The sequence below is a fragment of the Gymnogyps californianus genome, chromosome 29 (assembly GCF_018139145.2).
Source record: "Gymnogyps californianus isolate 813 chromosome 29, ASM1813914v2, whole genome shotgun sequence".
Classification (NCBI taxonomy): domain Eukaryota; kingdom Metazoa; phylum Chordata; class Aves; order Accipitriformes; family Cathartidae; genus Gymnogyps; species Gymnogyps californianus.
Genome location: NC_059499.1, coordinates 2,889,873 through 2,917,494, shown reverse-complemented (window position 1 = coordinate 2,917,494; position 27,622 = coordinate 2,889,873). Strand labels below are relative to the sequence as shown.

Below are 27,622 nucleotides of genomic sequence, written 5' to 3'. Positions count from 1 at the left end.
TCTTACCTCCTTCCTCCACTTGAGCTCGCAGAAAACCCGTTCGAAGCACTCGTGCATGTAGTTGAACTGCAAAGGGAAAGCAGGGATCTCTCAGAGCAGCAAGCAGCCCCAGACAGCCGCCCTGGCTTCCAGCCGGAGGGAGCCTGGCACTGGTTGCCTGCCCAGAGCTCCCCGTGCTGCGGGCTCCTCCTGGCGGCCACCGGCCCCTGCATCACCTCCCGCCCCAAAAGCTGGAGCACAGGGCGCTCCTCCAGCTTCTAGAGGGAAAACAAGCAGGCTCTGGGCTTTTCCTTCGCAAATCTGCACAGGACGGGGGTACTTACGTAGGGGGTGAAGATTTTAACCCATCGGGGTTTCTTCTCTCCTCGCGCGTATTCAAAACAAAATGCCATTCCCTCTTCGTCCGTGTCCCACCGCTGCATTTCGTCCCATTCGAATGCTATTACCTGGTTCTGAAGGAAGACGAAACGCAGGTGAGGCCAGAGCCCCGCAGACCGCGAGGAAGGGGAGGTTTAAGGCCGATCAGGTGGCAAAAGCGAAGCCACACAAAGGGGGAACGAGGATGCCTCGGACAGCCTTGCTGAAGAGACAGGTACGAGCCGAGGAAGCAGCAGTGGAAACACATGCTAACACCCGCAGAGCAGCCAGATAAACCCCTGCGCTCCCAACATCCCTTCAGAGGCCTCTCAGCAGCAGTCCCAAGCCCCCAGAGCTTCGGGGACATGGTGCTGGTGCTCCCTCCCTATAGCAAAGCCGAGGTGGAGGCCAGGGGCTGAGCCCAGCTCCCCGGGACCTCAGGGCAGAAAGCCCTTACCTCCAGCTGGCCCTCCTCTGTGCAGGCGTGGAGTTTAAAGTGCTTAATGCTGATGGCTGTGATCACATGTCCCTTCCGCCGAGAGTCACAGGAGCAATGGGGGAAGATGATCTCGTTGTAACCCTCGCACGTCCGTAACATGTTTAAATACTGCGGAGAGAAAGCCGCAGGCGTTAGCTTGTCGGGACGAAGGAAAGGGGACCCCCGCATCCTCCTGCTCCTCACACCCCCTCCACCTCTCACACGCCCTAGTGCTAATCGCTCCCTTGGAAATCCCCGGCTTTACCCCAGCCCAGGGAGGCTGGATCCCCTCCAAAGGAAACCGAAAACCCACGGGCAGCAGGGCTGTGCTAGGGGAAGGAAGGAGACCCCTCCAGCTGCTCAATTCCCCTCCCCAAAACGTGGATCCACCCAGGTACAGTCGTGCACGGAGCTCCTCGCAGCCTCGAACGCCAAAAGCCCTTTCCAGGAGAGCTGGTGCAGCCAGAGTTGCCGATCAGCGCGACCGTGCTCCCCCGGGCAGGGTACGGATCTGAGCAAACAGCTAAAACAGCCCCGGGACCGAAAGCACTGCTCTCGCTAGAGCCATCCTCCTGATCGTTACAGGCTGAAGACGAGATGAGAAAAAGAGGCTGTCGGGCAGATGTGGGATCCGGGTTGCTCAGAGTCCTTCGATGCAAATGCTAAAACTTGTGAAAAGGTCTAACAAGGTATTTTGGCTGTTTCATTTCTTTCTGAGTGTAGCCCAGACACAGCAGCGCTGAGAGGACACCGGAGAAGTGCTGGGAGCTCAGAGTCACAGCTCAGGACGCGGGAGAAGCCAGGAGCTTCTCCAGGGGCCGGTGCTCCAGAGCCTCACAACCTCTTTTTGTGTAAGAAAGGTTTACGCAGGGCAGAACTACAGCAAAGTCTGAAGTGACTTTTTAACCAAGGAACAAGCCGTGTCCAGACCGGAGGAAGGGGCCAAATCCTCAAGCATTGCGCTCCAGGCAGGACCCTTAATAACATGGGGGGAGGTAGAGGATGAAGTGCTTTGACTTCACAGGCTCTCTGGGACACAGACGTTGTCTTCTTGATCTCCTGCTAGACCAGGGCCCTGCTGCACCTCCTGTAGGTGTGTGCATACAGATATATGTACATGCTGGGAGATACCCTTTCCAAAGATTCAGATCTTTTTTTGGTCATTACAAAGCCAGTAAGACGAGCAGAAACAAGAGAGCCATGAGATAACCCACAGGGGGAAGGGTCTATTTGCTGATCCTTATCATTAGTTAATAATTAACCTTCTTGGCTTAGCACTTCAGGTGACCCTTCCGAGGCCCACCCCAAGGTAGTCCCCCGCAGGGACCCCTCAGAGCTACCGTAGTCAGACCAGCTTTGAGGAGAGGCCTGACCAAGACCAGCCAAGCTGGAGAAGGGGATCCCAAGGCCATCGCTCTTCGGGAGCAGCCAAGCTGGCCACAAGAACGCAGGCGGGGTGCAGCGAGTCAGGGAAAGGGCAGCCTGCCTTCATTCGGTACCAGCAGCCCCGAGCAACCCAGGAAGTTATTTACAAGTCAGATTCTTCTGCTGTTTGATCTTCAAGCCAAGCTTGCGTCTGGCAGATGAGCTCAGGGCATCCCCTTCACTCCCCCACGTCCAAGCCAGGCAGGCTCATCGAGTCATACCAAGCCCCCAAGCATTGGCTGGGCAGAGTGATAAGAGGCAGAAAATCCCCAACCAGACAGTGAGCTCTGACACAGGATTTGCAATCTGGGAAGACTTCTGCCAGACAAAAAAAAAAACCTAAGGCACTGAGGGGGCAGCAACTCGCATCACGAGCGGGCCAGGACCCACCCCTCCCTTGGCTAGCCCAGCACCGCCATCTCAGAGGCGGTCTGAGGCAGAAAGAGATCTTTGCCTCTCAATTACTAGGAAAAAAAAGAGCTGTCCCCGAAGGGCTGCAGGTGAAGGATTGCTACACCACGCGTTAAGCACCACACCTTTCAACACCGGCAATAACCCAGAAGGTTTTATCGCTGCCTTGTTTGGAGCCGAGTCAATGGGCGATCTTGCCAAGGACAAGCCGCTGCTCAAACGTGCCAGGCACGAGGGGCGGTTTTGGTTCGTGCAGCGGCCGACCCTCGGGCACGTCCCAGCCCCGCGCCTGGCGTTCCTGCGTGTCTGCACGCCCCGCCGATCCCTCCTGCGCTAATCCCACACCCCCACAGCTCTCCACGGTTATTGCTTTCCAAGAAAGATGGGTTTTTCAAGGCTGCGTGCACGGAATGGTTTGGGTTGGAAGGGACCTTTGAAGATCACCCAGTCCAACCCCGCTGCCACGGGCAAGGACACCTTCCACTAGACCAGGTTGCTCAGAGCCCCGTCCAACCTGGCCTTGAACACTTCCAGGGATGGGGCATCCACAGCTTCTCTGGGCAACCTGCGCCAGTGTCTCCTTTCCAGACACAGCCTTGCAAACAGGAAGGAAAGCGAACAGGACAGGTAGGATAACTCACCATGACCATCTTTCTCTGCTCACACAGCTTCTGTAACTGGTAGGACTTCTCCTCTGCTTTGATGTAGCCTTTCTTGACATCATCAACAGCCTAAACAGAAAAAGGGAAAGGAAACCCAGGAGGTCAGACCAGAGGACTCTCCGCTGAGTCACAACGCTTTGCTTTCCCTGGCTGGCCCTGAGGCTGCTTTGAACAGCCACCGGAATTCACAGCCCCAGAAGGTGCCCAACGTCCCCAGAGAGGCAGAGGGACGGAGAGGCTCAAAGAGGTGGTTCTTTGCGCTCACCGACTCCTGCCACGAGCCTCTGACTGCCCTGGGGAGCACACAGATGCTTAAGCATCTAGGCGGACTTTGGAAGAATGTCCCCTGGCAAAAGAGGATGGGTCTGGAAATGCTGGTACCTGGAATCCTGCTTTTGCCTTCAGGCACAGGCAAGGACAGGCTGGTACAACCCTTCCACTCCAGACACACAGGCACAGCCGCCTCCAGCAGAGCCGCGCTGGCTTTTACCCACTGTGCTGCTGGAGTCTTGGCATGAAAATGTATTTTTCCTTCAGGACTGAGCAGGTACACAGCCCCTTCCTTTAACTCCTCAGCTGCACACCCCAGCAAGGACTCCTGCCCCTGGCACAAAGCGGCTTGTAAAGCTGCCAGCCAGTAAAGATCCAGTCTAGGAGATCAAAGAATTTGACAACTACTATTTTTATTTCAATTTGTACCAGAGGCTGCTACAGGCTCAGTTCAGAGAGCGCTGGGACAGCATTTTTGGTGGTTGAGACAGAGCAGGATTCATCTTACTGAACTTGGCAGATATCTACCTCTGAGCTGGTCATCCTAGACTGGCTTTATGCAGGCAATGGGAGAACATGGCTCTTCTTGGACTCACTTCATCCCAGAGAATCTGCATAAAGTGAAATCACAGGCAGAAACGTCCCCTTTCCTTAGGGTGAACAGGGAGAAGTCTGTTCCCCACCTTCACTGACAACACACAGAATTGAGGAAAGCATATCCGACCCAAGCAGTGCAGCCTCCCGTGATCCTTTCACCTTGCTCTGGGAAGGCAACTTCCCGCAATGAGAGCGGCACGAGTCCTGCCTCCCAGCCCGACTGCGACTCGGCCACAAGTTCACCACAGCACCGCCGATTCACCCAACCGTGGACTTCTTGAAGTTACCCAAGCAGGGCTGGCCCTCAGTTTCACCCTCTGTTGCCAGTACGCCAAAGGACAGCAGTGTTTGGAGCAGTTCTGGGAGCCGGGCACTTGTGCTGCCTTACCGCCAGGAAAAAATTACAGCTCTTGGGCACCTACCTGATGGAAGAAGTAGGTGACTGCCAGGTCGTTGTCATTGAGAAGAACCTCCTCCTCTGTAGTGAAGAGCCATTTTCGGATGGTCAGGCACGTTCCCGGCACTGCCGAGGTGTAGTTCTGCACGTAGAGTTTGTGGGGGAATTCATTGGGCGCCAGTTTGCGCACTGGAAAAAGCACAAGACATCCAGGTAAGCGCACAGCCCCACACAGCGTCAGCGGCGTCATCTGTGACCGGAGCCCGGCTGCTGCGCAGATCAACATCGGCGATGCCCTTTAGCTGAGTCAGCCGGGATCAGGACCCCAGCTCTGCTCCAGGGTCCTTTCTTCTCCTCCCTGACCAAATCCAGCTTTTTTCAATACCTACTTCCACGGTGCCAGGCCACGCCGGTCCCTTGCAATCGCCTCTAGTGCACAGGCAGGAATCTGCGTGAGACCCAACTCCTCTGGGCTGTCGGAGAGCTGAGCGCGGCTCTCGAGCGTCAGCACAACAGCCTGACTTCATCCCCTGCCGTGCACAGCGAGGTCCACCCTGCCTAAGCCTTAGGGTCACAGCGTCCTCGACCTGTGCACTGTCCCCACAGCGTGGGGGGACTGGAGAGGGTCCCCCCCCGTCCTGGCAGGCTGCCACCAGAGCCTGGACAAACCCTGCTGCATTGCTCAGCCAAGCTGGAGCTGCTGGGCCACCAGCGAGCCCCTGTCGAGACATTCACTGTGTTCATATCTGCTCTAGCCAGCTATGACAGACAAAAAAGGCGAGTGCCAGTACACCTCCTTCATCAGGCAGGGATATGGTCACTGTCTTACTGCAGATGGAGCTTATGGCTTCCAGAGAAATTAAATGGAGCGTATCCAGACAGGAATAACGTGGATGTTCACAGCGAGTGTCCAGAAAGCACAAGCCATAAAGGTTAACTGGAGATTTTACTTTCCAGCGCAGTTTGAGAAGTGCAGTGCTCACAGGAACGAGCAATTAATAGCTCCAGTTAGAGTCTGGCACCGTAAAAGCTTCCTGCATGAGACCGTGCCAGCGCGCTGCAGCGTCCCATCTCCCAAAGGCAGGTATTACCGCTCGAGGCTCCCCGCACAGCCCTGCCTCGGCAATCTCGAAACACATCGACCCTCAAGCCCTGGTCTTCCCTCCCTGCGTCCGTGTCCTGCTCTGTCACGCCAGCACCCGGTAACTCAAAGAGTGACCACAAACTCGGTGGCAGAGGCAGTTCGTGATGCCAACACTTCTACAGGAGACTGGTGATCTTGGCTGCCCCAGGGTCAGCATCTGAATGCAAACCCAGCCTGTTCTGTGAGACAAGTCATTTTAGGAGGGCTTTAAGAAACTAAAAATCGCCCCTTCCATTCAGCCAGAATCTTGTGAGCACAAGGAAGAGCCCTAGAAATCTCTTCCTACAACGCACAGCTTGCTGTAACAACAGGATGAGCTTGAGGCACATAGAGATGACAATCCAGAAATGAAGGTACCCAGCTGGGAATGAGAAATACACTTGGCTTAAAACCCAGCACAGGGAAAAAATAAAACACAGACCAACCACTACACCCATTTTGTGGTGTGACCGCCACATTCTGGCCTCTCTACAGCTTCAGCGAACCCAACGTGAAGCTGGGCGAAATCAGAGATTGCTGTGGCCAGGGATGTGAACCAGCCAGGAGACCCCAGCACGCGCTAAGCTGGAAGGATGGCGATTACTTAAGTGCCAAAACGATCGCCCAGAATCCCACAGTCAAGCCTCAAATACCATCAGGATTTAATCACGGAAGGAGAGATGAGAAGCCAAGACGCAGCTCGCAGCACACACACCCCCCCAGAACCCAGATATCGCCCCACACCAACGCGTGTACGGACCGAGGGTGCCCTCAATCCACTTCCCAGCACCGTCGCTCCGTCCCAAGCTGCTGCCGGTGCCCCCCTCTCCAGAGACTGCCGCGTTGCAGTGACACTGCCTGCTTTTTCTAAGCTCGCTGGACCCTTTGAAGTAAAGTAAAATGCATCTCTCGGTTTAACAAAAAGCTTGTCTCCTTGAACTGCTTAAGAAAGGGAAAGTCAAGCGGCAGCAAAAAAGCCATCCAACTTTGCGGGCTCCTCATTATCGGAGCCTACTGTGCCTGCCCGATTCCTCCCGGGCGCTCCTGATTTTGTGAGTAGAGATAAGACCTAAATGAGAGTGCCACCGGGCTCTGCTGGTGCTGCAGAGCTTTCTCCTCAGTTGCTCGTCAGCACCGAGGGGATTAAAAGACTTACCAAAGGAGTGATTGATCACTTCAAACAAGGCGAAGTAGTTTGCGGTAATACTGTCCATTCCGACTTTCGCAGCCACAGCCTAAAGAGCAACCAAACGGGAAAACAGGGTGAGCAAAACAGGAGCCACGGAAAACCTGAATTTTACTCTTCCTGTAAAACCAGATGTTCTCTTAAGCAAGGGCTTAGACTCTCCCGCTTTCACCTTCCTGTAAACTGCTCTAGATTTTAAGTGCCACCATAGCTGACAATTAGGTCATCTTTTCTTCTGACGCCTCCAGCTTCAGTTCCTAACAGCTTCAGTTCCTAACAGAAGAGGCGTGCACATCTCCCCTAGGAGTTTTCTCCAAGAACGCTTCAGTCCTGCACGCTAATACCACAGCCAAAACTCACAGACCTCAGCGGAGGCGACGTGAAATTCAACAGGCTGCGTCCCAAACGCACCCCATACCGCAAATCCCATCTATCCGCAGGATTCCGCTGTGCGGATCTGGAGCTCCCGAGAGCCTGCTCTTTCGCAACCCTCTGGCTGCCTCGCTTGCAGCAACATTTTTAGTTCCCCTTTCAAAAAGGGTCTCCCCTGCATCATCTTATTCCCCCATAATCCATTGACAGCTTCCACTTTTCCTCCCGCAGTGCTGGTTGAAGTCAGTTCTCCTTAGTGTTCCACTGAAAGCACCGTGCCTCCGGCCACTTGCAAACCTGTACTCTGGCCAGAGGATTCCCCAGAAGGGTCGCTGCCCTTCATAGCCAGCTTGCTGTCCTGCCACACAGCCACAGCGCAACTCGTGTGTTGGCTGCTGGCAGCTCTTGGATCCGACGCCGCCACCGCAGCCACTGCAAGCCATAACACACAATCTGTCTAGTGCTTGGAGCCATCCGCCAGCTTTAAGATATTATTAGTGAAAATTAATTCAGCGATGACTCTGTCCTTGCAGCCAAGCCTGCCAGCGAAAACGCTGCTTCAGCACGGCGTAAGGTTAGAGCTCTCCAGCATCCCTACCCTCTCTGCTACAGCAAAGTGGCGTCACCGATGCCCACGCGCACTCAAGAGGAGCAGAGAGAAGCAAGTGGGTGCCCACAGGGTCTCGGTTAACGTCCGAATCATGTTAATCTTCCAGTCAAGGCAAAAAAAGAAGTAGCTCACCTGGTACACCTGGTCTGTAGTGCTGTTCTTTTTGACTCTTACTGTCACTGTTGTTATATCTGGTAATGCTACTCGGAGCTCCACGTCCGAGACGCCGTTGTAATTCTGAAGGAGGGAAGAAGAGAGGACTGAAATCAGCATCACATGAACGGACCCCAGAGCTCTACAGACTATTTATTGCCTCGCACTGGCTAATTAAAAAGGTCACTTCTAACAACCAGCTGCTCTGCAAGCCTCAAGAATCCCATTCCGGTCTGCACCAGAGAAATTCTGAAAGAAGGAAGAGGCAAGCTCTGCTCCGAGACAGGAAGCTGAGCAAACCGCTTCAGACCACGACGGGGCTGGATTTTCCATTCACGGGTTTGCCAGGGAAGAGCGAGACACAGCTCTGGGACATGGCAACTTCACGCACCGTGGAAAGGCTGGAAAAAGAACAACAGTTGAAGGGCAAACAGCAACTCACTGCTGCTGCTGGCAACTCAAATCTCGGGAGAAGCAAGTCAAACAGACCGGTATTCAGAGTGCCTGCTGCCTTCCTGGCCACAGGCTGACGAATACAAACAGCTCACAAACGCAGAGCTACCTGGGCTGCCACCAGCACAGAAACCACCACGCAAGTCAGTGAATGTGGTTTTTCTGCAGGGTCTGCCCTTGCCAGAGAGCCAGGGTACGCAACGAGGCCTCGCGGCCGGTTCTGCTCCGTGCACACCTCCCAGAGCAGCATCAAAGCTGCTCTTCGCTGCCGCCGTGGAGAAAAGGTTTCCTACGTGCAATGGCAGACAGCAAACTGCTGCCTTCATTTTTTGCCGTGGTTTTCTATTCAACCAGCTGAAACTTTGGCAGGGAACATCTCTGTGCTCTGATCCAGTTTCACCAAGCATTTACGGCCTCTGCAACAGGGAAGGTCAGGGCAGAGCCCCAGCGCCGTCGCCTGCGTGCCTACCTCGTCCGACTCCGACAGGAACTCCTGCATGATGTCGCTCTCCCCAATGACACGTATCGAACACACTGCAGGACAGAGAGCGCAGGTTAGTGGGGTGCCTGGGGGAAGGGGGAGCCCTCCCCTCCCACGACCGGCCCAAAGGCGGCATGGAAATAACAACTGTCTGTTCTGCGGGCGGCGTGAAACAGGGGTGGTATCTCCAGCCCGGAAAAACCTTCTCAAAGCAAGTCCCTTCCAGGCTGTATCAGGTGTCCTGGCACGAAGACTGATCCAGCCTGAATCCCCTACAATAGCAAGCGAACAGCGGTGTCGAGTAACTCACTGAGATATTCCCCGTGGGTGAAATCCAGGCCCCAGGCACACAGCCAACAGGAGGTTTCGACTATACTTAAAAGTGGGCAAGAATTTCATAAATAGTACTTTTGCCTCTTAAAAAAAAAAAAGTTATTCCAGAGGGACTGAAACTATTTGGGAATTTAGGCCACATTCAGCAAATTTTTTGGACCCGAACTGTATCATGTTGCCTCTAAGATGTAACCAGTCTGCCCCTTCCTCTCGCCAGCTGGTAACCGAGGATGAAGACGGACGAGGTGGGCTGAGATATCAGCAGGGTGGGGAAAACCTCACCCACTTCCAACCTACGGGAAGAGGGGGCTTCACTCCCAGGTGCTGGGTAAGGGAAGAGGCTGTTAAGCTCACACAAACTACCCGAGCTGCTTCCAGGCAACTAAGAAAATAACACAGCATCACAGGACGAGGGGTCACTGCTCCCTGAACCCCATCTACAGCCTCCTCACTGCAAAATGTGGGGTCAGATCTTTTAGCCAGGCACCCTGATACAGAGAGAAGGTTTTGCATCCACTTTCCCATCATCTGAACTCAACCTAAAGGCAACTCCTGCCACAGGCATTACAATTCTGATTAAAAAAGACCAAAGCATTCAGCTGTGAGCAAGCTCAGGTTGAGCTGAGCTCCCCTGATGAGAACGGCCTCGAACACGATGTTCTCCCTGCTCCAAAGCTTCCCTCCTCTTCCTCCGCCCCGTGCTCCCTCATCTCCAAGATTACTGGTGAGCAACATGACACTAAAAAAAAAAAAAGCTCGTTGTGCGTTAAGAAACTAATTATACATTTTGTTGTTGGAAGTGCACTGCAAGCTGGTAACACACGCATCATTAAGCCATGGCAAGCCTGAGCTCCCTCTCACCACTTCAGCCGTAAAATCCAATCCAGCTACAAACAAGCTTCTTCCCCTCACAGATAAACAAATGCCGGTGAAGTTTTGGACCACCCGTGGAAGGATGTACCCTGAGGATTTGTTTCCCCGCTTGCGAGGAAGGCGGCGTACAGCTCCCAGCTCAGTACCTTTCTCCAGGTACTCCTCCAGCCCTCGCCGCCGGGCGTCCAGCTGCTGCTCCGACAAAGAGAACGGCCACTTCCCCGGGAGACGTGGAAAAGTGAAGTTGGCAAATTCCCGTTTCAGGTTCTGGTGCAGGATGGCAAACTCCCGGTACCGCTTCGAGCAGAGCTGGCGGCCCGCCATGTAAACATTGTAGACCTGCAGGGAGGAGAAGAGGCTCACTGGGGTGAGAGAAGCTTTCCAAATCCAAACTGGCACAGCTCTGCCTTCCCAGATCCACAGGTAGCGCAAGACTAAGCTAGGAGGGTTTGAGCTAGAATGAGAAACTGGTATGAGTAGTTAAATACACCACTGCTTATCCCTGGAGCTGAGGGATGTCCCAACTACTACCTCCATCTGACAGCAGCAGGATCAGCATGAGTTCAAGGTACCTTTCTACTCCAAAAGGAGAGGAAAAACACCCAAACCCTTTATAAAAGGCGCCGAGCCCCGATGCAGCCGTCATGGCATTCACCTGGCTCACGTCCTGCACGCAGGAGGGTCCCTGAGATGCACCGAGCCACCACCAGACGGACGCCACAGCAACACCATGCTGACCGCACCAGTTGTTTTCGGCAACAAGAGCCTCAGCACCTTCCAGATGTGCTCGACGCTACTGCTGAATTTCCAGCTTGTTGCAGAATTGAGCCTCACGTTGCAGCCAAAGCCCCAGAGCTCTGGATTCAGGTTCACGACTACTTCCCCCGTGACACAGAGAGGTCCCAAACCGAGCAGGAGGCTGGGTTTGTGTTTGGACACAGCCCCTGGCAGCCGTCAGGCACCAACCATGGGGCAGGTCCCAGGGGAGAGGCAGCGTGAAATCCTTTGGCAACACCCCATGTTAACTAGTTTCTTTGCTATGCATGCACTCTTCCAGTTTCATTCTGGACACCGTTAAGGAAATAGGACTCTGGTCCCAAATAGGGGAAACCCGGAGCAGAGTTACAGTCACACGACATTTCTAAGCACCGCGATGCTCTTCAGGGATTTCCCCTCCCATTCATTAACCAGCCACCTCCATTTTTAAAGCCAATCTGCTCAGTCTCGCAGGCAAGTTAAACAAGCTCTTACCTAGGCATTGCTAATATGCCCTCAGTGATAAGGAGGTCCCAAACAGCAGCGTTACCTTGATTAGCTTCACACGAGGAAAGGGGTGCAGTGGGGAAGAGGGTAGGTTCACGCTTTTTCATGTTGCACAATGGAAGTGTTTGCAACCGCAGCCTTTCCTCTCGAGGAGAGGAGCATCACCCTCCACCGTCCTCCCGAAGCCAAAGGGCTGGGAAAGCACAGAGGTGGAGTCTAGCAAGAGGCACGTGCCGAAGATGCACTGAGGATGGCTTCAGCAGCATTCAGAAGACTCAAAACCCCAACCTGCTCCCCAGATGAGGGCCCGGAGCAGTCCCAGCTCACTTGCCTTCCACGTCTGCGCTCCAGTACCTGCCCGACAACCTTCACAAGGGGAAAGTGCTCCAACAAAACCACAGCTTTTTCCTTAAAAAGAAGCATGCGTTCAACCCTTCTGGCATCGCCTCAAGAGAAGGTGCCAGGATGGGGCTAGGTCCGAACAGCAGCAGCTATTGCCAGTCCAGCGAAGAGGCTCCCTTTGACCCCCCCCCTGCACTGCGCTTCTTTAAGAACCTCTGGTTTCTAGGACCCTTTTTCTCCTGCCCCATACAGCACACCTTATCCAGCAGCATCCCGCCCGGGCTGGGAGAGCAGGGTGCAGGGAAAGCACGCACCCTCCCTGGGGCCGTGGATCCGCAAGGATCCCATCCGTCCCCTTCAGAGACACGCACCAGAGCGACACGTTGAAGCGACTCGCTTTGCGCAGGAGCCTGACTCTCCTGGCGAGCCGAGTGCTGCCGAACCCTCTCCACCCTTCCTCCCTCTCTCTCACACACACAGTTTCTGCAACACTGATGCTGGCTCGTGTCCTCCCTGGGAAAATGCCTCCATCCTCAGCTGGGAGAGGAAAAAGTGATGAGCCAGTTTGTCATCCATCTCCCGGTGCTTCACACTACGATGCAATCGTGTCCCGAGGGCGACTGCTCCAGCCAAACCTAACTCCCCATCTGGGAGGGTGAAGGGAGCCAGCGTGCGGCACAGATCTTCCAGCCACGATTCAAAGCAGCGGCGTAACTAAAACGCCCGATACTCGCCACCTCATCCCAAGTCCCTCCCGCCTCATCGTCCACCCCCGCCGACGACGGCCGCACAGTTCCCTGGCTCTGGAAAAACGAAGACAGCAGACAGAGCAGAAGAAAAACACGGTCTGGATGTGGGCAGGACTGTGCTCCCAACAATAAGCAGCTATTTGGAGGGGGAAGAATACTGTCCTTGTGGCACGCGTCTCTCTCTACCAGTCGCTGACTGAAACTCGGAGCCAGCTGGGGTTCGGCCGCAGGCTCTGCTGACCCTCGCCGCAGCTCAGGCCCGAGGCAGGCTCAGAGCAGCGGCACGCAGTGAGACGCAGGGTGCTGGAGGACGGGGCGATCGAGATAGTGTTCAGAGATGCTCGGCCTGCAAACTACACAGCCAGGCAAGGAAGCCGAAGAGCTAAGCAAGGCCAGGCCGACTGAGGCGGTTAAATACACCCCAAACGTTGCAAGAAGAAACAGTCCTGTCTCTTTGTCCAACCCGTTTCGGGTCCCACTCCGAACACTTCCTTAGAGCCACAGCCAGCCACCCCTGATGAGCCAGAATCAACCCTAAGCCTCGGAGGATGCACCCGTGTCAGGTACTCAGATGACAGCTCACGTTATCTAGGAAAATGACTGCCAGCCTCCCCAATAAATGCAACAGAAGAGGCAGGGAACCCAAAGGAAAAAGACTTCTTACAGCTATTTCCCTCGACGTTGCCTAAAAGGAAAAGAAATTCTGGAGATGGGAGGCTATGCTTCAAGACATCTGTTCCCTTTGCTTTTACATCCATCACAGATGTCCTTAACACTTGGTGTAAAACAGGAGATACAAATATGAAAGCTTATACGAACAAAATAATAACTTCCTACTTAATCTTTGCAAGAGATCAAGCTATTCCAAACACATTAATAAAAAAGCTTCCCAGCACATAGGAAATAGCTGCAGAAGAATAACCAAGCACAGTAAGAGTGAAGATGGGCAAGCCTAAATAAGACAGCGTCAAAACCAGTCAATAATAAATTAACTTCCCTCCATCCTGAAGACAAGAAGAGAGTGTTGCCACCAACTGTCCCTGCCAGCAAGGAGCACGCCAGCTTAGGGTGCCGATACCCAGAGACACCCAGAAAACACTGCCCGAGCTGATACTAACCACAAACTTCTCGCCGTTCTGCTCCACATGCTTGTACGTGGGGATGGAGATGGGCACAGCTTGTTTTTCCGTGTAGTCATAGAATGACTGCCCCAAAGAGTCATCACTCGGATCGAGGTTATCTGCCTCGTGGGGAGGCACGGACAACACCGTCAGAATTAACTCCTTCTCTCCGGCGCGAATCAGGTCCACCACTTGCTTGTGTGTTGCTCCTTCGACATTCACCCCATTCCTGCAAAAGAGAAAGCAGGAAAGCCATAAGCAAGGCAGAGGCAGCCGCAGAGCCTTCAAACCACGCCAGAACCAGCCCAGAGATCCATCACACATCTGCTTCCCTTGAAAATCCCTCCAGCCTCAACTGCTCTGGTTGCTCCAGTTTCACTCTGGCCTAAACTTCACTCATTTTTCCTATTGATGATTTCTCCAGTTACTAGTTACTGAATTACGTTTAATGACTACAGACAGAGCTAAAACTTCTTTAGAAGGTTCAGGCACCCCCTTGAATATTTAAGACAAGTTTTGCAGTTTTTACCACTTCTCAATGGTACAACATGGCACGTTCGTACCCAGAAAGCGAGCGTTTCCCCATCAGCTAAAGGCAAACACAAGGAGACCACAGAATTGGGGAAGAAAACACTGAATGCATAAGACATACTACTCCGCTAGGGCAAAGCCCATCTCCTGATCCTCTACAGCTCCGAAACGTAAGTGGATTTCCCCAAATCTGAATTGAAGCTTCCAGGTGAACAAGAATGAGAAAGGAGGCAAGGAGGCTCAGAGAGCAAAGGTAAGCGATTTCAGAAGCTGGTGCTCCCATCCACCAAGACGCAGCACCCACGAGCACACCTGCTTCGGTGCAACACAAAGGAGACGCGCGTTCGCTTCAGCTACTTCTAGGCAAACTGCTCTGCCTTGCCCCGAACAGCCCAGGAGCACTGCTACAGTGAGTAAGGCGTGCTTCTGCTTCCTAAATTGCTCCAACCTGCACAAGAGCTCATCCCAATTATGCCCCAAGCCCTCCAGGAGCCCCATGGGAGCTCTGAAGACCCAAGATATACCCAAGCCGCCCTGGGAGCATTCCTGACATTCCTGCGCTCCCTGCGAGCCCTGGGCAGTTAACCTTCGCTTGGCTCTTGCTTTGCCCAGAAGATCCAGAGCATACCTCAGCCAGCTTGGAAAGACGCTGGACCTATGACTTCACTTCAAAGCAAAGAGAGCTGTTAGGTTCCCTTCCAAATCTGGGAAAGGACAAGCCTGTTTTTCCTCCTGATAAGAGCTAAATTTAGTGGCGAGTCTCCATAAACTTGCCGTCATCCCAAGCGTCTCTGTGAAGAGTTTGGTATCCGAAACATTCCCTGTATAAACAGGAACAGGCAGAGCTTCACCCACCACATCCCTACCAGTCAGCCTGGCCGCGCTCTCGCAAGGCTGCCGGAGAGCCCGTAGATCATCGGAGACGACAGGTCCCTTTCCACCTCTGCTTCCCGAGCAGCTGCTTGGGACGAGCCTGGAATAAACCAGCCGAGGAGTTTCTCACCGCTGCGGAAGCAACACCGGCAACCACGCCACAACTCCAATTTGTCTTTGCTCACACCTAGGAATTTCTCCACCAGGAAGCCCAGCATCGCCCTTATTCTGCGCTGCTGGCTATGGCCATTACCTGATGCTTCAGAGGAGTGCAAGAGGAAAGCAGCCTGCACTTTCCCAGCCACGAATCGTGACCATGCAGGGAGAGAAAGGGCTCTCAATTACTCCCTCTGGCAATCAGCTACTCCCTCCTGGAGCCTGGGAACAGACTGTCATCATCTCGCCACCGAAGATGTAGTACTAGTCACAGAATCATCCCAGCTTGCCTTAAATCAAGCACGGGATTTAGTTTGCAATCCCCAGCTCTCAAATGAAAGACAGCTCTTACCACTTCACATCGATCATTTCTTATCGAACTTTTACTTAGAAGAATCGCCCTGAAAAGATCTGATCTCGACTTACAAATCTGGGTGAGAGATCCCAGGCTCTGAATCAAGTTTAAAAAAGCCCCAAGCAGTGCTCGTGAGCCAGAGACAGCACTTGTGCTTTGCCAGGAGCGGGACGAGAAAGCTTCCCCCAGCTCGGCCGCTACCTGCGGTTATCAGCCCTCTTAGAGCTCCTGTATCATTTCAGGGAAGGGATAACAAAGCAGCCCTCGGATGCAGCCCCTGGGCTCTGTGCGATAAGAGTGCTCGAAGAGCTGTATGCAGCTTTTACAGCAACGAGGCCGTTAAGTTCAGGGAGAGGGAAAATCCCCTCCTCACCGGCCAGCTCTTCCACAGGGCAGGAGCGTGGCCTCCAAAGGAGCAAATCCGGCCGCAGAGGGCAGCCCTCGTTACCGAGTCGAGCCATTAACCACCAACACCGTCACACTAAAGTGACATTCGCGTTTGTTCCACCCGACCGATGCTCACGTGCTGCTCGCTTATCCCAGACCCCTTCCACTCGCCTAGAATAAACCCAGTCTGCAAAGTCCTACAGTACCGCTGCCCAAGTGTGATTTTTGGTGGATGGGGATGGAAAGGCAGAGACCCCAGTTGTGCGGAGACGGCTGCTGTTTGCCCGCACCAGGAGGGACGGCAGGCCAAAACGACTCTCCTCCGCGCATCCCAGTCCTGCCCTGAAGAGAGAAGGACGAAGGCAGGGGAGTTCAGTGACCGTCGCACGCTCGACGTCAAGCCCATCTCCAGCCAGTGACAGGCAGAGCCCCCTCCAGCTGGCAGCAGGGGCTTTCGGATGACCCAGACTGCAGGACGCGCTGCTTAGTCTGCAAAAGCCAAGGCTGGTTTTTAGTTACTCAGCTCCAGCTAGGCTGGAACGAGGTCCTCAGCTTAACTTCCCATCAGCAAAGACCTCAGACACCGTGCTTTCCCTTCTGCCAGCAGACCGAGAATAAACACGCCACGGGCTTCCTCCTCTTCCTCTCCCACCCCCTCCTCAGCCCCTGGTGACTTCTGCTGCCACCCATTTCCTCCCCGAGCCGACACCAAACCCTAGGAGGGGGCGAGGACAGGACCTGGGACTCCCGACAATAAGACTGCAATGCATCATTTCATTCACAAAAAACTGGTAACACCCACTGCCGGCTCTCCATCACTCCCAGCAGGTCTGTCTAAGATCAGATGCTGCTTTAATAGCAGCCCTGCTCGCCCCTCCGCCCTGGTAGGAAGGAGCAGTCGGTACCGTAGGCGCGCAGGGCCGGAGGACTCGCACCTTTGCAATAAAGTCACCATAGCAACTCAGGCTGGAATCATCATCGACGAACTGACGAAGAAGGGGAATGGTAAATCGTATGACACGGGCACATCAGGAGCAGGTGGCAAGGTGAACCATGCGCTGCTTACGCAGCCACGGACCTGCGGGATCCGAGAGCCGAATGCGCTTTTCCCGAGACAACGGGACAGTCGGGTACTTTGGTCCTCAAGCGCAGAGTCCCAGGAGCGGGCTGCTGAGCTGACCGCGGGGCTGCGTCCCTCCATACCTCACAGAAAGGACGTCCAGATACAACAGCGGCAGATGACGACCAGATCCAACACATCTTTCCCTCCACGAAGGAGGTACCGCAGGCGGCACACGGCTCCCTTCTGCAGGGGACGGGAAACAGAGGAGAACTCTGCTCATGGAAGAGCAAACCGCCGCAGGATGGAGACCGCAGCCAGGCCCATGCAACCCCCGGCCACATCTGCCAGACTTCAGCAGCACTCGAAGAGCAACTTCCTCCGACAAATCACTTCTCTCAGCTGTCTGCCACCAAACGTGCACGTGGTCAAACCAGGAGCACGAGGTTCTGTCACGTTCCACTGCAGGACAGTGGACGAGTCTCCTTCCCTCGGCGCGCGGCTTCCTCTTCGCCTCGCCGGGGATGCGAGCTGCCTCACAGGAACGTTACCGCGGGAAAGCTCTGAAGTCGGTGGGTCGAAGTGATGCTGGAGCTGCTGGACTGGGCAATGCGGAGCCTTCTCAGGCGGTGCCCCTGGCAGGGCCATCGCCACCTAAACAGGACTGCAAGGGGCTCCCAAATGCTCTCGCCATCCCCCCAGGGAGCTGGGAAGAAGCCGTGTTCCTCCTGGTGCTGGTTAGGGTCGGTCTAGCTCAATACTCACCATGACTAACGGCTCACGTTGGCTGAGCTGAGGACAACACAACCCCAAAGCATTCGTTACCACGTCTCTGACGGCAATCGTCTCACCGCAGCAGAGGGAACACACGCCCGTGCCGCAGTCCACAGTCCAGCACGATGCTGAAGACGCCTGCCAAGACAGGCCTGGGCTGAGACTCTGGACTGTGACCCGAGGCAGCGGCACGCTTTGCTGCCCGCCGACACCACTGTGAGCGCAGAAACCCTGGCACGCGTGGGGCGAGACCAGGCGCTGCCAGCCTCGGCACTCGCCCGTCGGGGCTCGCCTGGTGCTACGGGGGAAGCCAAGCTCTGGGAATTACAGCAGGTTATGCTTAACAAAAAGATCTTCAGCCTGTGGTTCGGCAAGCTCCTGCCGCAAAAAATACATGCTGGGGGGCAGAGCAGACCAGTGTTTGTTCACCGTAATGAATTTAAAAGCTTCTTTGAGACTGAGTTTCCAAAGCACTAGGCCAAAGACGGTGAGCAGCGGCTGCAGGCTGGCACGGTCCCCTGGCTGGAAGGAGGATGAGCTGCTGACGCACCCCACTCGCTCCCCCAAACCTGCTCTCTCCGCCAGCACAGTGCAGAAAGTGTCTCACTCACCAGCTGCGTTTGAACCCTGGAACACCGATCGGCAAGTGTTCTCGGCAAGAGCAGGAACCGCTGGCAAACACCGGGAGACCCTGAGGACGAAGCACGCGTTCGACAAAGCAAAGTTCCCCATCACACCGACACTAACGAGCAAGATCCCCAAGACACGGGGAAGAACATTTCACTTCTCCCATTTGTAAGCCAAATGACTCATTTTCTGCAAAGACTTCTTAAAATTTCCCAACTATCTGTCTGTCAAGAGATGACAAGGAAATTTACTGTAAGAAAGTCTGCAATAAGCTTCCTGGAGATTAAGACCACGGCCCGTCTTTGTGGTTTGTTCAGGCAAAGTACTGACCCAGCCGACAAACCGTCCAAGGAAAAACACCCCAGAAACAACTCAGGTCACCTTAAAGGCTTTGCTTTTTAGCAGATGAGCGCCTTCAGCCATCCCATGCTATCAGCAGGGCCACCACGGCAAAGCAGAGGTCAGAGCTCTGCCACCCCGGTGTGACAGAACCAGGCTGGCAAGAGCCTTGCCGTGTCGATGTGGGCTCAGAAGTAAGGCTGGCAGCAGCTACTCGCACCACCGCTTCACGGGTCACCTGTCTCTTAACGGGGACGGGCTGCCAAGTCCCCATCTCCCCCACCCAGCGCTTTGCATCCTCCAGCTCCTGACGCTTGGCTCAAAACACATCTGGCTCCCGCTCTGTCCGGGGCTGTACATTAAGCCCATAAAATTCAAGACGTAACCAAGAAGCTCCCTGCACTCCTGCTTCTTCTGTAACACACCGGTTCTCAGCAATATTCAGCTGCGGGAGAGATTTCAAGCGCGGTGCTGAGACAACAGCAGCGGTGACAGATTACTCTCTGCTCTGAGAAGGGCTGATGAAGGAAGAAGAGTGCTGAAGACGAGATCCAGCAACAAGGGCAGTCACCACAGGGATCAGCAGCCTCCTCAGGAGAGGCTCTGGAAATAAAGACGAACGGCTAATGAGCTTACTGGACACAGCGGTGCGGGACACCTTCTCCAGGCTTGCTGTAGCAGCAGCAGAAACAGGCGCTTCATCATCTTCAGCCCTCTTCCTTCTCAAATCCAGCTAACGCCGAACACCGAAACAGCTCCACGTGACGCCACTGAAAATGCCTTATGGGGTGCGTTTGCAAAGGGGCAGCCGCTGCGACGGTGCCGGCTCCCTTCTACCGCTCCTCGCGAGAGCAATGTATTTGCCCGACCTATCGACAGCAGCTTTAACAGACCCAGCTCCTTGCAGCTAATCCCAGAGGAGTGTTAAGTTTCTCAGTTGCATGATACACCCGAGACCATTCAAGCTAAACGGTTTCCCTGACAGGCAGCGTTTCCCCTGCTCCAGCCCCGAACTGCTCAGTCCCCAAAGCCAGACGGCTGTCGGCGCAAGCCTTCCTCAAACCGAGCCATCCCAGGGCTGTTCAGCTGAGGCCGAAGCAGTATTTCCCCATTTCTAACCACCCAAAAGAAGGGAAGCCAGCCTTCCTCTTTTACAGCTAAGCAATCCAGACCCTGTCCAATATTATACCAAACAGATTAAAAACCCCAGGAAGACACTAACAAGTGCAATTCCAGTGACCTCTCCTATTTCTCTGACGTGGGAGAGACCTGAAGAAGGTTGGGATAATTACCATTTTCACAGAAGCCTCTTACAACATTTTAAGGAAGTTTTAACGTCCCTGTGCATATTGACACGCTTTGCTCTGGCAAACAGTGCGGCTGCCATTCACCCGCTCCAATCACAAGAGCAATGATTCCTTGCAAATTAACACTTCTGAAACACCGTGAAAGACGACAAAGAATGTTAACATTTCAGAAGGTTAAAAACTAAATATTACTGAAAAGCAAACTAGTACTGACTCAACAGGCGGAAAGCGATTAGTCTTGCTGAAAAAGGAACAACATTTTGGACACTTCAGAAACCAAATCTGTATCAAAGCCACCGTCGAAACTCAGCAGCAGTTAATTGCAAGCAGCTTCTACACCAGCAATAGGAGACACGATCTAGGTCAAGGCCTCCTTGGGTTTTCCTTCCGCAAAGCATCAGCAAAACCACCCTGAGAAGACCAGAGATGGACAGGGCTGCTAAACCGCAAGCCCCAGTGCTAGCACGGAGCTGGACTTTTAAGCGTAACCTTTCTGACCAACATCAAAGCAATGATTTTTATCTGTTCCTTCTGTAGACCCAGATTCTCCTCCGGCTCAGTTCAAGCTGCTGACGACCAAGTTCAAGCCTGTGACAGTGGCTTTGGTTTCTCAGCCGTGCTCTTTCGCAGAGCTCCGAGCAACATCAATGAGCCCCCGAGGACTCTGCAGACCACACGCTGAAAACCACCGTCACGAGACGCTCCTCCAGAGATGTCAGCAAAGAGCCCGGCAGGGTCTCGCGCTCCAGCTCTTCGACACAGCATCCCAGTCCAACAGCAGCCTGGAGTACACGAGGCCTCTCAATGACATTTCGGTCTGCGGCTCGCATTTTGCAAGCACAGGTTTGAACCCCAGTAAAAGGAAACTCTCCCCCTGCCTTATATTTCATCCATCGCTGCTTCCTCAGTGCTCAGACTGGTGAACAAGGAAAGGAAAACGATGGGTACAAAAAAAAGCCACCGCAACACGCCGGGCACTAACGTCCAGCACATCCCCAGCAGCTCTTCCCCATCAGGAGCGGGGCGGCCACTTCCACCGAGCCCACGGGGTCTGACCCATTTGCTTCATTATCTCAAGACGAACGAAGCAGGAGCAGAGAGCGCAGGCGGCAGAAATGGGTTTGAATTTCTCCAGCTTCAGTCATCGTGCCCATTCCTAGGCACATATAGAGTTCTGTTTAAATATACTGCAGAAGTGTTAAACCAGGGTAGATAAAAGGGCTCTTCCATTTATCTAATTGTACGCTTAATGGAAAACCCAGCACACGAGGGTTCTTCATTTACCCACTGCTGTTATCTCTCAAGAAAGAAAAGATACATTTGCAGTTTTTCACTCGAACAGCCAACGCCAGCCTTATTGAGCACACCGAGCACAGGCTAAAAGGCGCAATCAGGAGACCCAAATTATTCCCAATTCTAATCTACAGCCTTAACCGGGCGAATCCACTCCCCCTCCTGCGCTTCAGCAGCCCTCTTCATAAGAGGGGAAGAGATGCTGACCCACGGTAAAAACGCTCCGAAAATGTGCGCAGGAAAGCGAGGGACGGAGTCTGGAAAGGTTGGGGTGAATTCAGGAACGCTACCGGGAAGACAGTGTGTTTGAGAGGCGGGGGGAGGAAAGACATCTATCAGCTGGTGATTAGAGGGATTTTAGGTTCGCCAGGCTGCAAGCCAAACTCAACACGTTTCGTGAGATCCTATTGCTGCAACTGCAGAACAACAACCCTCCTCTGAAGCAGCGAGGGGGCCGCGCATCCCCACGCGTCTTCCACCTTCTTACCATCCAGCCGTGTAAGGTAAAGCTTCCAACACTGATTCAATCCACTTCCTAAATTGTCTGAGGTTAAGGAAAGAGACACCCTTAAAGACTTTGGCCAAGGCAAAGCCGGCTGACCTCTTTGTAAGGTGATTTTCTGGTCGCGCGCCCTTTGTGCGAGCAGCAAAATGCTGCGAATAAGCAGAGCACGCAGCTGCCGCCTCCTTTTTACAGACTGTTCCGGACTCTTCCAAAGCAGAACCAGCTTTGTCTGTCCCACGTCGATACACAAAATTAGACTTTAGACCAAGAAGAGATAAAGAGTTTAATCTCCTGTGGGAAATGCCTTTTACCCTGCACACCAGGCACAAGTCACTCCCCACAAGGGTTAGGAAGAAGCCGTCTCCGGGGGGGTGTTATTCCATCAAGACCCGTATCGAGGGGCACGACACCTTCCCTCAAAGCAGAAGGTCCTGTGACCGTTTCAGACGTTTCTCTGATGCAGGAACGAGTGACGGAGACCACCTCTCTGGTCTGGTGGGATACGATACCCCCCTCCTCTCGCAATCACACCTAGATCGGACCAGGTTTCCGCCACACACAGTTCAATAATATTGAGAACAAATCCCTTCTTTATCTGTTCAATTATTTTTGAGCAAGCTTCCCTGCAAGCAGAGCAAATGCTAGTGAGATTTTCTTCCCTGTCAAGATTAGTTATGATTGTCATTCAGGGCGATAATCAAGAACTAAATTAGCTTTCATTGTCTGTCTCCAATGCCCTCAACACCCACAAACACACAACCAGCTAAGAAGATTAGAGAGCACGCCATAGCTATGTTGCAAAACCAGCCTTCGAAAGCAAGAGGTCTGAGCTAGGTGCTAGATACGGAGCGCGATGCAGTGAAGGATGGCAAGAAAGGACTTTGTGGCGGGCACAGGACTCTAAACAAACCCTTCAGAGAACACCCGAAACATCCTCTGGTTTTGGATGAGGGCTGGGAAGCAGGTTGTGCTCCACCTCGCAGAGGAAAACCACGTGGTCTCTGGGTCTTCCAGCACCGTGCACGTCCAGAGCGAGCCGGGGAAGAGACGTGGGGAGAGAGACCCCACAGACAAGTTACCACGTGCTAAATACCCCGTTACTCCGCAGCGACAGCCTCAGTAATTCCATCAAGCCCATGCAGCAGAAGAATCTCGTCGCTCAGGCTCTTGCTACAAAAAAACCTCCCTCCCAGGCCAGTTTGCTCGGAGTCGCAGGAGGTGGAAACAAAGTCCCGCTTGGAAATAAAGAGCCTGTTCAGAGAACACCTAACCTGCACGTGCTTTCGGCACTCAAACACGACACGAGATCTGCAAAGACGCTGAGCGGCCAGCAGTTCCTCCCGAAGCTCCACCGCCCAGCTCCAGACCCGGAGCCCGGCTTTCGGCGAGTTCACCGCGACTGCCGAGCCCGCCGTGGGTCCGGCAGGCAGTACAAAACTGGGTGCCGGGGCCGGGACGGCTGTGCCGGGGAGGCGGCAGCGGCGGCGGATGGGCCCCCGTGCCTCCCGGGGAACCCCACCCCCACCATTGTGCGCAGGGTGCTGCTGTGGAAAGGAAGGGAAATCAGAGCTATTTTTGGAATCTTGTTGTATTGTTTTCTACTCCAGCTCACAACCGTGCTAAGGTTTACTTGCAGGAGTTGGATTTTAATAGACCCAGGGAGAAAGAGCGTCCTCTTGGCAGAGCGTGCAGAGACACAGGGACTTCACGCTGCCAAAACGTGGCTGGTACCACGTAGTATTTTTCAGGCCAATTTATGCAGCCAGGTTAACAAAAGCGATAGCTGATATTGGAAAAGGGCAAGAGCCAACCTGGCAGTGCTACAAGAAGATACACGGGCAAATCAAAAGCGACTTCTCCCAGGAGATGAGAAGTGGCAGATGAAGCAAGAGGAAATCCCCCATCCTTCCAGCCGCAGCTGCTCCCTGCCCTGCGGAGGGGGAAGCCAGGGGTCCAGAGAGCCAGGAGCAAACACCCCTCGCACCCCCTCATTAACCGTCGTTATCTGCAGGTCTTAACTCTTTCAAACACCGCTGAGTGGTTTGGCAACAGACTAAAGGTCGGACCCTCGCCTCGCGCCGGCTGAGACGCTGGGGACCGAACCCCAATTCCAGCGCCGGCCTCAAAACCTACCTCTGATTTCAAACACGGCATTTTAAGTGTTTCCCCACAGCGGGCACAAGGGAGAATTTCAGCTCGGCACCTTGCAACGCATACAAAATATTTCCCCTCGGTCAATAAACGCTGTTCTCTCAAGTAGATCCTCCTGGTGCAGAATTCACCCCCCGAACGGTTCTTCTGCACAGAAAAATCAAAGCGTAAAGTATTTGGGTCACACGGGAGAGAGCCAAATCCCAACAGCAAGCTTTCTGCAGGGCACGGCCAGCTCTCTAGCCACGGGCTAGTCAGAACAGATCTTCTCTGCTGGGCCCAAACACATGCTGTTGTCCTTCACACACTGCAGCCTGCAAAGACTGGCAGCAAAGCATTCCTGCTGCTATGAAATCCCTGTAATTAATAAGTAATTGAACTTAACCAACTCAGCATGAAGTACAAATACGTAAGGATCAGGAGTATCGCACAGCTCAGCACGGGCAGAACCAACCCCAAGAACCACAAGACGAAGGGGAACATGCTGAGAAAAATACACCTCGGCAGGCTGAGGCTACAGAAAGCCCTCAAAGAGATCTAACCGATGTCAGTCCGCAAACACGGGCTCAAAGTTTAAAGGGGTTTTTTGGGGGGGGAAGATCAGTTTCAACACAGCTGAAGCATTCCCATGGAAAGATGTTTTCAGGCTCACATTACAATTCTTGCTGTCGAGAAACAGCTACCGCACGGCTCTGGACAACTCGTGGTCCCAGTGACCGAGAGGAAGAAAAACCGAGCAGCCGGTCCCATCCCTGAGTGCGCATTTCCATCTCTGCCGCCTTCTGCAAAGCTGCACGGCTGCGGGGGGGGAAGGCAGGCCACCAACTCCAGAGAGCACCCCTGTCTCATCCCAAAGGGGGTGGTTTTTTTTTTTGCCCCCCTCCTTGCCCAGCCATGCCTGCCGCAGCAATCCTGCCACGCCAGATCGCCTCCTCCCTCCGCAAGCATCCCCCTGCCCTCCCCAGGAGGGTCTCCGCGTTGAAGACCGAGGGTCCCACTCACCGGAGGAGGGTTTGCACCCTCGCACCCCTCGTCCCGGCCCACGCCGGCTCTCTGCGAGGGCACCCATGAGCTCACCCAGCCCGGTACCGGTTTCTGCAGGCCACGGGTCCTTCCCCCTGCTCTCTCCCCTGCAGACTTTCTGAGGGTGAGCTCCCCCTTCCTTCCAGCCACCTCCTTTCACGTCTCCTAACCTACTTCCCCTCCTTACCAGGGATCTCCCTCGGGAACAGCTTTTCTCCAGGAGCCCAGTGCTTCCCCAGGCAAATTCCCCACCACGGCCACCCGCTTCCACCAGCCCCTTCCCAGCCGGGGAGGCAGGTCCGTGGACATGGCTCCTACAGGTATTTCTGCTGCTTGTGAGCCCTTCCTGCTCCGCAATCCAAGGGGTGCCCCCAAAAACAAAGGTGGGGGGAGAATCTCCCCAGGGATGAGCTGGTGGGGGGGACCCCAGATTCGTCCTCCAAGAGAGGGGCTCCTTCCTGAGGCTGTGACCCTCAATCCCTCCACACACCCCACAAAGAAGGGGATCCTCTAAAGAACCTCCTGACAAGTGAGCGCCTCGCCTTCAAGGAGAGGGAGGCTGTGTCCCTCCATGCCCAAAGGGATCCCCAAAGCCCCCAGGGAGGAAGATGCTGGCCCACAACTCCCTGTTAAAAGAGGTACCCTAAAACCCTCAATGAGAGGATGAAGGCAGTCCACACCCCTCTCTGTATAAAGGGGTCCCTGGGGATGGAGAGGCTGGCCCAGCCCCTCGTAAGGGGACCCCAAAGCCCCCAGTGAGGGGAGGCCAGACCCCCTAAGGGCTCCCAGTGAGTGGAACCTGGCCCAGCCCCCCCCAGTCAGGGCTCCCGCAAGCCCTCAGTGAGAGAAGGCCACACCGGGCCCCCTCAGCAGGGGCCACCAAAGCATCTGGGCAGACCAACTCAGCTCCTCATAGGAGCCTCCGCTGGGGGCCCCCCCAAAGCCCCTGGTGAGAGAAGAACAAACCAGCCCCCCCAAGCCCCCTGGTGAGGTCCAGCCGCCCCATAAGCCCCCCCACATCCCCAAGGAGGGGAAGCCGGCCTAGCCCCCCATTATAGGCTCCCGTAAGACCCCTCCAAGCCCCCAGCCAGGCTCAGCGCCTCCTCACGACTCCCCCAGGGAGGCTCAGCGCCCCCCCCCCGCCAAGGACGCCCCAATCCCCAGCGAGGCTCAGCCCCCCCCAGGACTCCCCCGAGCCCCCCCCCCCCGAGGCTCAGCCCCCCCTCCCAGCCCTCCCGCAGCGGAGGGGGCGGCAGCGGGGCGGGGGCGGGCAGCCCCCCACGCCGGGCAGGGCAGGGCAGCAGCGGGGCGGCGGCCCCCCCGTACTCACACCTCCAGGATGCGGTCCCCCTTGCGCACCCCGGCGCGGTCGGCCGCCCCGCCGCCCAGCACGGCGCTGACATGCTGCAGCGGGGCGTAGAGCTCGCCGTTGATGCTCCGTAGCTGGCCGCCCTCGCTCACTTGGCCGCGTACGTTGAAGCCGTAGCCGGACTCCGACTTGACGATGCGGACTACGCGGGGGCCACCCGGCCCCGCCGGGGCCCCCTCACCGCCGCCGTTCCGGTGCGGCGCCGCCGCCGAGCGCGGCAGCCCTTCGCCCTCCTCGTCCGCCATCTTGGCGAGCAGCGCCCGGCCGGCCCGTCACGCGACCGCCACCGCGCCGGCCACCGTAGGGCACCGCCCACCCGCCTTTGCGCGGGGAACGACGGGAAATGTAGTCCTGTCGCCGCCGCCGCCGTCGTCGCCCCCCCCGCGGGCGCGGTGAACGCTGGGAAATGTAGTCCGGCACGGCGGGAGCGAGGCCTTCTGGGAGCTGTAGTGCCGCGTCGCCGTGGCAACGGGGGGGAGGGGCGCTGTGCCCGGCGGCGCCGTACCGTGATGTCACTGCTGTGACGTCACGCGGCCTCATAAGGCAACAGGTGGCAGAGAGGCCTTGCCACAGGGCCGGGGGCCGGCTTGGGCCAGGCCTCGCTGCCAGGGTGCTCTCGTTGCCCCCCCTTCCCTCACAGCAGGGGCCCCGGCCGCCATGGAGGCAGGTGGCACAGGCCGCTGCCTGGAGCGGGAGCGCCAGGGAGGCACTGAAACGCCGCAGGCTCCGGCCCGGAGCCCAGCTCGCGCCCCACGAGGGGGGCTGCTGCAGGGCTGCGCTCCAAAGCCCTCGGAGATGCGCTGTGGGGACGGCAGAGGAGCTCTGGTTCTGGATCAGAGCCACATCGCAGCCCCAGCCCGCCCGCCTTCCCCCCCCAGGCGCCGGGGAGAGGCTGCGTGGGGAGGGCAGCCATAGAGGAATTCCAATCCAGAAGCAGCCAGCTGAGCCCTCGGCGTTCAGCACCACAGGAGTCGGTGCCGACGGCGTTGGACACAGCATCAGCTCGCTCCCGTGGAGCGCAGGATGGGGACGTTTGGTAGAGTTTGACACACCAGCAAGGAAAAAAAAAAAAAAAAGAGAAACGAAGGTGCACACAGCCACCTCAAGAAGCAGGGAGCCCAGCCAGCGCCGCCCAAAACACCGAATCCACCCCCCACCCCGGTACATTTCCACCGTTCACACCTAATTCAATCGACTACGGTCGGAGGGATTCAGG

General features: G+C 55.3%; 1 protein-coding gene across 2 annotated transcripts in view; it reads right to left on the bottom strand.

Moving 5' to 3' along the window:
- Positions 1-26,651, bottom strand: part of SNX27 (sorting nexin 27) — a 33,945-nt gene extending 7,294 nt beyond the window's left edge. For both annotated transcript variants that reach the window (XM_050912362.1, XM_050912363.1), the window contains exons 1-11: positions 26,368-26,651; positions 13,654-13,885; positions 10,328-10,520; positions 8,964-9,028; positions 8,021-8,125; positions 6,877-6,955; positions 4,623-4,786; positions 3,313-3,402; positions 815-964; positions 324-452; positions 7-66 (exon numbers count right to left, since the gene is read on the bottom strand). In XM_050912362.1, coding sequence (XP_050768319.1) covers positions 7-66; positions 324-452; positions 815-964; positions 3,313-3,402; positions 4,623-4,786; positions 6,877-6,955; positions 8,021-8,125; positions 8,964-9,028; positions 10,328-10,520; positions 13,654-13,885; positions 26,368-26,651 — 1,551 coding nt within the window. The remainder of the gene's footprint in view (positions 1-6; positions 67-323; positions 453-814; positions 965-3,312; positions 3,403-4,622; positions 4,787-6,876; positions 6,956-8,020; positions 8,126-8,963; positions 9,029-10,327; positions 10,521-13,653; positions 13,886-26,367) is intronic.
- Positions 26,652-27,622: the final 971 nt, after the last annotated feature.